Below are 13446 nucleotides of genomic sequence, written 5' to 3'. Positions count from 1 at the left end.
GTTATAGAGCAGTGACCTTGGATATGTATATTAGAAATGCCTTCATGCGGTTGTTAGATCAGAAGATTAGCTTGGAGATATGTGACGTCTGTGGACCTTGCGCTGCTCGTGTCCTGGCTGTGCGTCTCCCTTGGTTATAATGCACGGGTGTCTGTGTGGTATTGGGGGAGGGTAGAGGAGTCGCTGGAGCTGCCAGGAGAGGACACAGACCAGTATAGACTTGTGCGTTGTCTTCCAGTACAGTCATTATCCAAAACCTCTTCGGGGCTGTTTGCTAAATACATTTCATTTCTTTCTCTGTTTCCACCCAAACACTGATACGAGGTTCCAGGTAAACGCAGGAAGATTGTGCTGTCTGTCATTTTAGTTTCTTCTTCAAGAACCTCCCAATACCTTTCAATACAGGCAGTCCCCGGGTTACGTACAAGATGGTTTGTTCTGAAGTTGAATTTGTATGTAAGTCGGAACTATTTATTTTATAACAAAGGATTATGAATAAAGCTTCATTACAGACACCTTGCATCTGATCATTGCAGCCTGGGACTAAAGTAACATCCAGAGGTCACAGTGGGCAGAGGGGTTGTCTGTAAGTCGGGTGCCCTTAAGTAGGGGACCTCCTGTACATGGAACATATCTTAAAGGGGTTGTCCAACTATAATGAAAGTTAAGAAGCTAGGCTGGGGAGGGCTCTTTTTTAAAAAAAAAATATAGCTTAACTCCCCTCCTCCGGCTCTTCCGGTGTCCCGCACCGTGGACTGTTTGCTGACACAGACACGACAACTTAGCTCCCACAACTTCCGGCCGCCTAAACATGTTTACATTAATCCGGTTGTTCGCATGTTGGTCAGATTTTGGTGTCATCAATCATGGTAAGAGTACAATCACACGCGGTATGCCCGCCACGTGCTGGAGAGGAGGGAGCATGCTCTATCTTTTTGTGGTGTACGGCGCAGAGATTGGTGCCACACATGTCATTGCCTATGTCTATGGGGACATATAAATTTGCGGCCGCATGTACGTCCCCATGAACAGTCGTATAAATGAGCCCTTATGTAATCCGAGTCATTATTGCCACAACATGGCAATGTTGGGTGCAGCCAGTTATCTTGCAGACAGGCAAAGGCCTGGGAGGAGAGGACTATTCACCAAGAGAGATTTTTTTTTTTAATTTAATTTCTCACTTTTAATTGTAATAAAATCCTGAGTAAAGGAGATGAGGCACGGAGTGCACTTTTGAGCTGCCTCCCATTGGTTTCATATCTCGGCCACAGATGAGTTTCCTCTTCATTTGCTATGCATTGTTCTGCTGTGGAGCATATTTCTGTTTATGAATGTGATAAATTCTGGTTTTGCTGTGATCGCTCACGCTGGGATGAGCGCTCCACTTATCCCTCGCTGCTTGTAGCTTCTGCTGAGCCGTCTTCTCCCTTCTGGGGCTGCTGTCAGGTTTACGACCTGCGGCTGATTTTTCGACTTCTTACAGATTGCAAAAACTTTTTTCTTCCCCCGCCCTCCTCCGATATAACTTCAACCTTGACTGATTTGTACGGTTCAGACGGTGCGAGAGTTTCGGGCCGCTGTTGGATAGCCGATGTCACCGATAAGGTCATGTGTGAAATAAGAACCGTCTGAGAGCTGAGCCGCATCCATAATGGTGTCATGTTCTGCAGTATTTATTCCGCCGGTGTTAGGCGGGTCAGTCACTCCTTCCACGGAGCGCGTGACATTGATTCTGGGAGCAGCAGATAAATCAGCGCCGAGCTGTGAGATCATTACATGTGGTATCACACATTGCGCCAAGATGCTTGTTAGTCAGTAACACTTCATTATCCCCCCCCCTCCCCCTGATCATCTGCAATGCAAAATACTGCCATAATATCGGGGTGTTTGACCCCTGGAAAGAGAACCTAAGGCTAAGTTCGGATGTCTGGAAGGATCCGTCAATAACAAAGTATCCTGATGCCTTTTCCAATATACTTTCTGTATCAATTCCTCACTATTTTCTAGATCTCTGCTTGCTGTCATTCTGCAGAATCTTCATTGTTTAGTTCTTGCGGATAAAAGCAGGTCCCTGGTCATGTGATGTCACACAGGTGACATCACATGACCAGGGATATAATGAGCCGTGTACCTGTGTGACATCACATGACCAGGGATATAATGAGCCGTGTACCTGTGTGACATCACATGACCAGGGATATAATGAGCCATGCACCTGTGTGACATCACATGACTAGGGATATAATCAGCAGTGCACCTGTGTGACATATGACCAGGGATATAACGAGCTGTGCACGTGTGACATCACATGACCAGGGACCATTTTTATCCTTAGGAAGTAAACAATGAAGCTTCCTATAGAATAACAGCGAGCTGAGATCAAGAAAATGGCAAAGAATTGATACAAAAAGTAAATTGGAAAATTGTTTACCTTTTACCTTTCGGCAAATACTTATTTTTTGTGTAAAGTGGGCGACTCCTTTAACGAATCCATTTAAACCGGATACCTTGCTTTCTGTGTCAGTTTCTGTTTTTCATTATTTTGTTTATTTTTCTTCCTCGGACACAATCGGAGAATGATTAGCATGAAAAGAATGATGGATCCCCCAATGGGGCAAACTGTTTTATCTGGATGACGGATGGTCTTGACTTTTATCAATGTTAAAAATAGGATGGAAAGGAGTTTTCTAGTGGCCATCGGTTACATCCGTGTAGAGAAAATGCAGCAGTTTGTCTATCTACCCGTTTAAAGAACAGAAGAGGTGAAAAATCTTTAAGGCCCCTTTTACATGAAAATATGAAAACCGCTGTATGCTACCCATGCCGTACCGGGTAGCATACGGCCACGTTCACGTGATCGCTTTGTCCACTGTACCATAAGTGAGACGTAGAAAATATATAGAGCGTGACCTATTTTTTTCCAGTATTTCCGTTCTGTGTTCCCCATAGATGTCTATGGGAATGTATTATATATGCGCTGTATACAGTTCTGCAGCGTATACTGCCTTATATAAGTGCAGTATGCAGAGAGACCAGAACCAGTGAGAGGTCAATTCTCGGCCTGCCAATAGTCTGCCATCATTTACCAGCTCACCGTATATTATACAGACATTGGGGCAGATTTATTTACCCGGTCCTGTCGCGATCCAGCACCGCTGAATCGGAGTTCACTGAAGTTCACCGTCCTATCCTGGGTGCAGGTAAGCGCGTGTCAAGCGTCACTTTTTTTTTTTTTTTTTTTTTAAACACGGCGGTTTTTCCGAATCCATCGGGGTTTTTTACGACCACGCCCCCTGATTTCCGTCGCGTGTATGTCGGCGCCGTTGCGCCACAATCCGCTCGTGTGCGCAAAAAACCCGGGGCAATTCAGGGAAAATCGTCGCAAATCGGAAATATTCGGGTAACGCGACGGAACTTAGTAATTGACCCCCACTGTCTTCTGTATAAACTTATCAGTTTTGGATAATAATGTTGACTAAAAGGAATAAGATTACCGTATTTTTCGGACTATAAGACGCACTGGACCATAAGACGCACCTAGGTTTTAGAGGTGGAAAAATAAGAAAAAAAAGTTTTTTTGCCCAAATAGTGTGCTAAAACATTTAATAAAGTAACAGTAAAGTAGCGCCGCCTTACGGGGCAGTGCAGCCATGTTTCTCTTTGGAAAGGGGTAGGGGTGAGCAGACTTTATTAGGGGACATTTTATGGGACACTGTTACCTGGTGCTGAAGGATGACTCTAGTGCCGACAGTACAAGTGTTCTGTCAGATTCAGCTCTATACATAACACTTGGTGGTCGGGGAGAGTGTCGTTCCTTTGACCCAACACTAATTGGCTAGGGCTTGGCTAGCAACAAGCTCAGCCAACCAGTGTTGGGGGCAGAATTAGTGATGGGAATTACGCTCTTTAGATAGAATTATGCTGACAAGTAGTCAGGGGTCTCAAGAGTTACCAGGGCTGTATAGGTATGAGTATATGTGACAATGGTCACAAGAGCTTACAATCTATGAGGAGGAGGGGACACAAGAGGTGACAGTGCTTGTATAATGGCCACAAGAGCTTACAATCTATGAGGAGGAGGAGGACACAGGAGGTGACAGTGCTTGTACAATGGTCACAAGAGCTTACAATCTATGAGGAGGAGGAGACACAAGAGGCGACAGTGCTTGTACAATGGCCACAAGAGCTTACAATCTATGAGGAGGAGGAGGACACAGGAGGTGACAGCGCTTGTACAATGGTCACAAGAGCTTACAATCTATGAGGAGGAGGAGGACACAGGAGGTGACAGCGCTTGTACAATGGTCACAAGAGCTTACAATCTATGAGGAGGAGGGGCACTGGCGGTGACAATGCTTGTACAATGGCCACAAGAGCTTACAATCTATGAGGAGGAGGACACAGGAGGTGACAATCCTTGTACAATGACCACAAGAGCTTACAATCTATGAGGAGGAGGACACAGGAGGTGACAGCGCTTGTACAATGGTCACAAGAGCTTACAATCTATGAGGAGGATGAGGGGACACAGGAGGTGACAGTCCTTGTACAATGACCACAAGAGCTTACAATCTATGAGGAGGAGGGGACACAAGAGGTGACAATGCATGTACAATGGCCACAAGAGCTTAGTCTATGAGGAGGAGGACACAGGAGGTGACAGCGCTTGTACAATGGTCACAAGAGCTTACAATCTATGAGGAGGAGGGGACACAGGGGGTGACATAGACTGTAAGCTCCTGTGACCATGTACAAGCACTGTTTGGGAATTGTTCAGTTTCACACACCTGTGAGAACAGCACAGCAGGCACAGGAGCAGAGACTCCAGTACTGGTCACATCTTCAGTGTTATTTGATGTCCCTGCAGCACAAGCAGCTGGTAGAAGACAGTGACCTGTCCGGCATCAGTCACAGTGAGAGCTCCGTGCTGAGGGGCGTGGCTTCTGCTTCCCTTCATCTGATAACCTGGAAGTGGTGTCACAGTCTGTGTGCACTGCATGAGCTCCGCTGCTCATAGAAACTAAGAGGCAGCAGCTGTGTGAGGAGCCGAGCTGAGCACTGCCCCTGCGCTTACTGCCATGTGCCGTCCTCCATTCCCTCCTGCAGTGGAGGGCTGATTCGGACTATAAGACGCACCACTGTTTTTTCCCCATCTTCTGGGGAAAAAATGTGCGTCTTATAGTCCAAAAAATACGGTATGTATCATTGCATTGTGCTGTACCTCTGTTATTCCTCCTGGAAAATAACTCTGCAAATAACTGGAAAAAAAGACCCCGATCTCTGCACAGAATAGGTTCTGCTTTAATAAACTGGAAGGAGACGGCTCTGTGCACCCCATGTGCGGGACCGTGTAGGGAAAGCTGGGTGAGGAGCAGTATGGCCGCCTGGTACCTGTTCTTGTAGTAATATTGTATTGTAATGTAATTCTTACCAGTTGTGTTTGTGTATAAGAGCCTGTCATTGATCACCAATGTCTCTTTCAGATTGGGAAGAGGAGCAGGTCAGCAGTCCGTGCATTCTCCGGCTCATCTATCAAGGACGCTTTCTCCATGGCAATGTGACTTTAGGAGGTAACGGGACATGTTCTTTCTTTTTTATCCCCTTTTAAAGCTTCATTAAAAGTTACTCTGCCCGAGTCTTGGGTCCATTGTGCAGCTTGAGGTCATAATGGCTGTTCAGAGGAAGATTCAGTGCGGTGCCCCCTACTGGGTGTGACGGAGCACTGCATACACTGAGCCCTATAAGATGTATGGGACGCGCAGCTTACGCTCTCTAGCATAGATGTGTTAAGGTTTTCTAGAGGAGTAGATGCTCCGTGCAATGATGACCTTCTCCATGAAGTAGGTGTCCACTTGTTTTGCGGTGTTGGAGGTATACAGTACAAAGGCTTCTGCTCTGCATCAGCCACGATGATGAAAACCATTCATTGTGATATTACCCAGGGTAATCGGCATCTCCCTCCACCCGCACAGCTTACTGCAGATTCTCATGGTGCAATGCTGCCATCTTGTGGCCTCACAGCTAATGGCAATCTAACATTTTGTTACAAAACTCTAAATATAAATAGTTAAATTAAGGGCAGCCTCCTCCCCAAGCATGTTGGCAGCATGCACTATAGTTTCAAAATATTATTTTTTATGTTTCTCCATTTTGTGTTTTTTGAGAAGTTCCCATTCTAATCTGTATGCTAATGAGAATGTTGGTGCATCCCAGTTATGTGCCCGGTACCTGGAGCACTGCTGTTCTTGCCTGAATCACGTCCCTCTCCATCTGATAAGCAGGAGATTTGTGAGTAAGATGGGGTGGTACTAGAAGAAGAGGGAATAGCCGTGCTCTGGGTGCTGAGGACACACACTGGGTGCACCATCTGTCTCATTAGCATACAGATTACAATGGGAATTTCTCATTATGTGACTGACCTGTTAGTTGTCTTATATCAGCCTGATGCCCTTCTGGCCTGGCATCCAAGTCTCTTGGGCTTTAGCACATGGACACCATGTCTAGGGGAGGCTGCTCGTGGTTACGGTGGATTACATATGCTAGTGTAAAGCTACATGCACACATATATTGTTTTTGAGGAACATGGGAAAGTGGCATAATCCGCTAAAAAAAGTCCACTGCCAATTGGGAATATTCTTTACCTGAAGAGGTTAACCGAGCTCTCCAATATTTAGGTCAGTAGTGTGTGTTATATTAACATATTGTGCAAAAGGGGCTCCAGGCTCCATTAACACCTATGGAGCTTGGAGCCCCTCAGGCTCATTTTCATACAGTCATTCATCTTGGTGGTAGATGCCCTTTAAAGAGTTAAAATATGCTGGCAGTATGAACTGTGATTTCCAGCATACCTAGGGGCGTAACTTCCCAGGGTGCGGCTGCAGTCGGGCACAAGAGGCATGGTTGGGGGGAGGGGGGCAAATGGTGTTCCTTTCTTTTATGAGAAGACTAGTAATATAAAAAATACATGATAATGGGGGGGGTGCTTGGAGCACATTTTGCGCTGTGGCAGCTTCAAGTTATGCTCTTTAACATATCGTTATTATTTCAGCTTCTTATGCCATTTCTAAGAAATTCCCATTTTAATCCCTATGCTAATGGGACAAGTGTGGCACACCTGGAGCACGTCCTCAACATCTGGAGCATTCCTATTCCTGCCTGACCACAACCTCTCCATCAGATAAGCAGCAGATTTGTCTTGTGAGACTCGTGTGGCCACCTGATTTAGGCAGGAATAGCAGTGTTACGGGTGCTGAGGACACACCCGAGTGCACCAACTACCTCATTACCTTAGGGATTAATCTGTGAATATCTTGGAAATGGCTTAGTGGACTTGAATAATAACACGCATGTTAGAACTGGCAGAGCTTTTCACACTGCCAGCGGATAATAGCGCTTGGTGGAGGTGGTAGACCCCCTTTAAGGTTCAGTACAGCCCCTTGGGCTCTTTCTTGCTTCTCAGTGTTTGTCACACAATAGTGATACAATATCTTGTGGGAACAAATGATTTGTTCATCCTTTAGGTCCAGGTTATCAGGTTTTGTATTATCTGTTTTTATTCTAATAATTGATTTCTTTTATTCTTGCTGTTATTATATGATATAATCTTCCAATAGTTCAATCCCTTGTTTTGTGTTTCCTTTGTTCTCGCAGCATTAAAACTTCCACTTGGAAAGACAACAGTGATGCACTTGGTGGCCAGAGAGACATTGCCAGAGCCAAATTCTCAAGGTAGGTGACTCCTCAGTGGATGTATATTCCTGGTCTACAAGACATTTCTGCATCTACTGTACCAGATTGTGTCAGAAGAAACCATTGATCCCCCTTCAGGTTGTAGACTGAGATTACCAAAGTCCTGTGTACTTCTTCCTCATTCTGTATGATGATGCATATGATTTGGGTTGCTGGGTTTATTCCCTCTGGAGTCCAGACTAAACCCTTCCTTTAGAAGCTACACATATCAGTTCAGACTAAGCCGGTGCTGCCCGTAGGTGCTGCCCATGGGTGTGTATTGCAAACTACCTACATGGTGAAAAAGTCATAATTTTGTCAAGGAGTAGGTTGGACACTCTAAAATTCATGGCCCCAGTGGTAGAGGTAGACATTATTCAGGCCCTGGCACTTCTTACCTGTGTAAATCTTGGCATAATCTCCTGCACCGTGGAGCGACACAGACCCTGTGCCCCCAGATTCCAGGTTTGCATTATAGGCTAGGGTTACCATATTTCTTAGTAACTCCAGGTATGCGATGAGAAGCGGAGCCAGGAGATCGTCAGATTGTAAATGAGAGCAATAATTCTTAGCACGGCCTGGCACTCCTGTGATGGGACAATGGCTGCTCTATGATACAACACTAGGCTATTGTCTGGATATCTCGTGTATCACATGCTGGAAGCTAGGATCTCCCTAACAAAGGCCGGATCACATCGCAGGACGTGGGGGGGAGCCTAGAGGGGGACTTTCAGGCTGCCTTCTATAATAACAGGACATTATTTGCCATCAAACACAGGCTGGCGCATTGTGGGACCACCATTGTCACATGCCGGCATTAGCGGGAATGAGCATCACTGCCCTGTAAGTGGCTGCTCAGTGCCAGGAAATGGGCCAGATTATGACATTTAGTGTCTTTAAAGCCACATTTAGAAGTGTTTTCTTCTAAAAACTGTGCCACTCCCATACAGTACATGAAGTACAGGTAAGGCTCATTCATTCAGCTAAGCTGAGCTGCAGTACCAGACACGATACATTAGTAGGTTGGGGCGAATCTGGGGCCAGGGTGAGAAAAACAGGAGGCATTTCCTTATGGCAAAGGTTAAAAGCCCTTATATAACAGAACTGTAGGAGCCTTCTCTGTAATTGGGACGTCCTAAATATCCAGGACGAAAGACCAAAACAGAGGCAAGGACTTCTATCTCCGGAGATACGATAATATAAGGGAATTGGCCTGACCGCTCCTCCACAGCGAGCGCTTCATGTATCCGCAATTACCAGCTGAAAGGTCAATGTCTGACTGCGGGAGGCGCTCATCTGCATCTGGCTAAGGCTGACATTATGACGGGGCTGCCGGCCACATGGAGAGACACTCGAAGTATGGAAATGTCATGTACCATAAGCAAAATGGTCATTACTAGTATAGAGAACCCACAATATCAGTGAAGGGGGGTCCCTAACCACATTAGGCACAACTACCCCCAACATATAGTTGTATACTGCTGTCCTGAATTGTTGTCCTGAAAAGAGCCCATACAGGGCAGGTCCATGGGGGAGCATAGGGATAGGTCAAGAGCTCATCATTTCTTTTGGATCTGAGATGTTAAATGTCCAGAGAGAACTGATTCTTACTCATGACATATATAGGGGATAGAGGAAAGCCTGGGATCTGCACAGTGAGCAAACTGCAGTCCTCAGACATTGTATAGTGGCCGAGCAGGGTATTGCAGCTTTGCTGAGCTTCTGAGAGCAATGGAGGTGACGTCATTAGTCTGAGAAGGGGAAGCCCTGTGACAGCCGACTGCTGCGAGAACCACTTGATGGACCCCCCACACACATCTGATAATGATCTTATGGTAAAAGTGGAATACCCCTTTAAGAAGGAGGTAACAGCATGTAACTGACCACATCCATACAGATAGGTCCGGGCCAGTGTGTCTATCACCGGAGCGTGTCCTCCTCCCGGCCTCCAGCCATCGTTTTCTGCTTCATTATCTCTCATTTATTTGATTACTTCCAATATTTAATATTCTGGGTTTTTTTTATATTTAAAATTTGCGACGGATAAGTAAGTTGACATTTTGCCAGCATTGAATTACTGGCATGAATCGCTGCGAGTAGCGTCTAATTTACTCGCTGAACTTTAACAAGGCATTTCACTAAAGGGCAGCCCCTTCACTGAGCGGTGACAGGGTGCAGGCATAGTCAAAATAGGCTGTCACATCCAGAGGCCGCGGCGCCATTCTCAGGGGTCCAGCAAATCTTTATTTACTGGATCACAACAGACTGGGTGGGGGCGATGTCCTGGTCCTTTTATTTAGGGAAATGGAACATACAGCAGTTCCTAATACGCATCACCACTCAATAGATGTGTTATAAATACTTGTATTTGACACAAAAATATGTCACATCCAATGACTGGTGATCTATAACATTTTTACATCTGATTGCTTATAACATTGATTTTTTTTTGAGGGGGGCGGGGGGCCAGGGGAGTGCTGGTGCCCCTTACATAGATATGAGCGGGAGTATTTTCTCCTGTGTCCTATGTCAGGAGGCATCTGAGTACTCACACAAAGATTGCTGTAATTGGTTTACCTGTGTCCTGAGATGATACTCCAATAAATTGTGTGTTTTTTTTTTTAATTTAACATGTAGCTGAACATTTAACAAATTTGTATAACTAATTAGTGGAGATGATGATAAATTATGTAATATACTTTATTAAAGGAAACCTACCATTTGATTTGATGCATTATGAAGCAAACATACCTTGAGGATGCTGTAGCTACACTGATGCAGGATCATATCTTGTGTGATCCCTGTGCTGAGTGGTTTTGCTGAAAAAACAATTATAACGTTCATGACCTTGGGAAAGCTGGATTGCATGCTGCTTGTAGTTCATAGACACATTACACGGAGCCAGACAGGACTAATCAGCCCAAGCTGGATGACCCACAGCAGCTTGGGGATTGATTACTTCTGCCTGTCAGACACAACAGTGATTGCAACATTCTCTCGAGCAGTACATAACTAATGTAAGAGGAAAAGCACCGAGCCAGGAAAAGAAGCAACAGAGCTTCATTATAATAATTTTATAATTGTTTTTTCGGCAAAACCCCTCAGCTCAGGGATTAAACAAGGTATGTTTCTGCATCAGTGTAGTTACAGCATTCTCAAGGTATGTTTGCTTCATAATGAATGAAATCAAATGGTAGCTATATTGACAGTGTGGGACCAATGGTAGGGTGGCGTTTCATGAATGAAGGTTCTTAGAAGGTTCACACCAAGGCAGGACCTGTAGAGGCGTTTGTGTAAAGGACTGCTCGAGGTGAGTCAAGGGCTTAGTACCCTGATTGAAACACCAATCAAGGACTCTCGCCATATGTGCTGCATTGTAGTAGTTCCGGAAGTGAGGGAGTCCCAGTCCACCCGATCTCTTGGGCCTGAACAATGTTGAACGACTAATTCTCGCTGGCTTGTCCGCCCAAACAAAGACATGTTGCAGGGCGTTCAAGGAGCGACAAAAGGCCCTGGGCAGGTGGATGGGGGTTGCCTGAAACCGGTACAAAGGTCCATGGGAGGATGTTCATCTTAAAAATGGCACATTTTCCAAACCATGAGAACAAGCCCTTAGACCACCTAGAGCAGTCCCTTTGAATGTTTTGAAGTACAGACGGGAAGTTCCACATTTATAGCTTAGATAAATCTGGCGGAAGGTTAATTCCAAGATACTTGATGCTATCCACAGCCCATTTGAAACCAAAGAAGGCTTGGAGCGTCTCTTTCAGGGAAGCGGGTAAAGACATGTTAAGCCCAATTAATTCAAGAGTTAGAAAGTGACGAAAAAAGGTGCATCTCTCACATGAGGGTTGGGTAAGGAGACCTGTGAGAATATTACCTTTCATGAATCAGCTCTCTTGGTGGATGAGACTTTCCAGGGATTGTCTATTAAGAGTTGATTCATTAGACACTTTATCAGGCTCCTTTATCTCTCAGCTGTTAGTGGATACAAGACATTAAGCTGATTTACAGAAGCTGTTTAAATAGCCATGAAAGGCAGGGGAAAAAGAAGGTCACAGTAAGAAAACTTTATTTACTTTATTAAAAATAACAGTTTTGGAGGATCTAAAGCCAAAAGTCACATCTGTCTGTTGTCTTAATGAGTGAGGTGCTAAGGAGCTCGGGTGTAAGGCAGTTCCGCCAGTTTATTTGGCACAGATTGGACCCATTGCATTACATGTTGGTTTAACCCCAGCAGTGACTATTTCCCCCTTTTTTTCCATCAGGTCAGAGAAACCGCGAGAAGACCGGCGAGAGCAATTGCTGCGTAATCCTGTAGATGACGAGGCGCCGGCCACGTGCGATGTAATATAGTCTTTGTCTATCATGCTGCTGGAATAGAGGAGACCCATTGCTTCAGAGAACCTTAGATCAAACACCCTGTCATAATCTCCACAGAAGTGATATATTACATGGACACTCATAGAGACCTGAGGACATTCTCATACCGATCTTAAGTTTTATTTTTGTTTATCTTGCAGAGTAACTTTGTAGTATGTTATATATAGTATATCCATTTCTAACGCATTCAGTCTCCAGGGGGTTATACAAAAGAAAAACAAAAAAAAGTCAATCTGTTCTCTTCTACAACAATACTCCATACTTGGTGCAGCATAAAAAAAAAATACCAGATCGCAGATTGCACGGACATCCAACCTCAACAACAGATCATAGCTGTAGCCATATACTTGATAGAACAACCTACAAGACGACTTCTACACTGGAAAACCAAGACGTATTCGAGAAGCGACCAGGAGGGACAAATTGCGAGGAACAAAGCTAAAATGTGCCTGTAATCCGGAAAGCACTCTGCAGAGGGCGCTGGAGAGTCATTGTCAATGTACTATTGGTGCACTCTTCTCTCGAGCATACCGTTGCATGCACGCTCATACCAAGCATCCGAGAAGGAGTGCCTTTCCTAGCCTTAATATGGGGAGGGTTAATTATTTTTTTTTTTTTTTCCTGTAGTCCATAAGCCTTTGTTATTATCCGTGCAGAGATATTAGCAGATGTCATTTATTAACCAACTTGTGTTTTTAATATCAAACGTTGATGTTTTCAGTGAGAAAAAAACAAAAACAAAATACTCATCCGTAACCTGCTGTCCAAATCTGACACGCAACCGGCAAGCGGCTCTCCCTCTCCGAAGACGACAGATCTCAGCCGTACTACTCGTTTTTTTTTGTTTACTTTTGATCACGTAACCTGCATTTGTACTAGTGCTTGCGAGGGTATTAAGATTCCGATGAGTAAATTAAAAAAGGAAAAAAAAAAACTAAGACGCGCCATTTTGTCATTTCACACGGATAATTTGCTCTAATGAATTTGCACAGCACTAAAGGAAAAAAAAAAAAGCATGAAGCTTATATTTCATTTTGAAAAAAAACTAAACAAAAAGACTGTAAAGATATATAAACGTTTTTTTTATTATTTTTTTTTCCACTAGGGAGGAAATTTAAAAAAAAAAAGTGTCTTCCTGGTTGAAATTTACAGATACGTGTAGGATATATTTAATTAAATAATGATAATAAAAAAATTATAAAATGCATTATTATAGGATCTAATCATAGATTGGTATATAGTGTCATAGGACTATATAACTAGACATTGGGTTTTTTTTTGCCTTTGGGAGACACAATGACAGGTCGACCCCTGATTCTCCCAAACCACAGACTC

At 44.3% G+C, this 13446-nt stretch overlaps 1 protein-coding gene across 1 annotated transcript in view; it reads left to right on the top strand.

Annotated features, from left to right (window-relative positions):
- Window positions 1-13045, top strand: part of UBL3 (ubiquitin like 3) — an 88565-nt gene extending 75520 nt beyond the window's left edge. Inside the window, exons 3-5 of the mRNA XM_072134364.1 lie at window positions 5484-5570; window positions 7651-7728; window positions 11997-13045. Of these exons, the coding sequence (XP_071990465.1) occupies window positions 5484-5570; window positions 7651-7728; window positions 11997-12049 (218 nt within the window). The 3' untranslated portion in view covers window positions 12050-13045. The remainder of the gene's footprint in view (window positions 1-5483; window positions 5571-7650; window positions 7729-11996) is intronic.
- Window positions 13046-13446: the final 401 nt, after the last annotated feature.

The sequence above is a fragment of the Engystomops pustulosus genome, chromosome 2 (genome assembly GCF_040894005.1).
Source record: "Engystomops pustulosus chromosome 2, aEngPut4.maternal, whole genome shotgun sequence".
In the NCBI taxonomy this organism is placed as follows: domain Eukaryota; kingdom Metazoa; phylum Chordata; class Amphibia; order Anura; family Leptodactylidae; genus Engystomops; species Engystomops pustulosus.
This window is presented reverse-complemented; position numbering and strand designations above follow the sequence as displayed.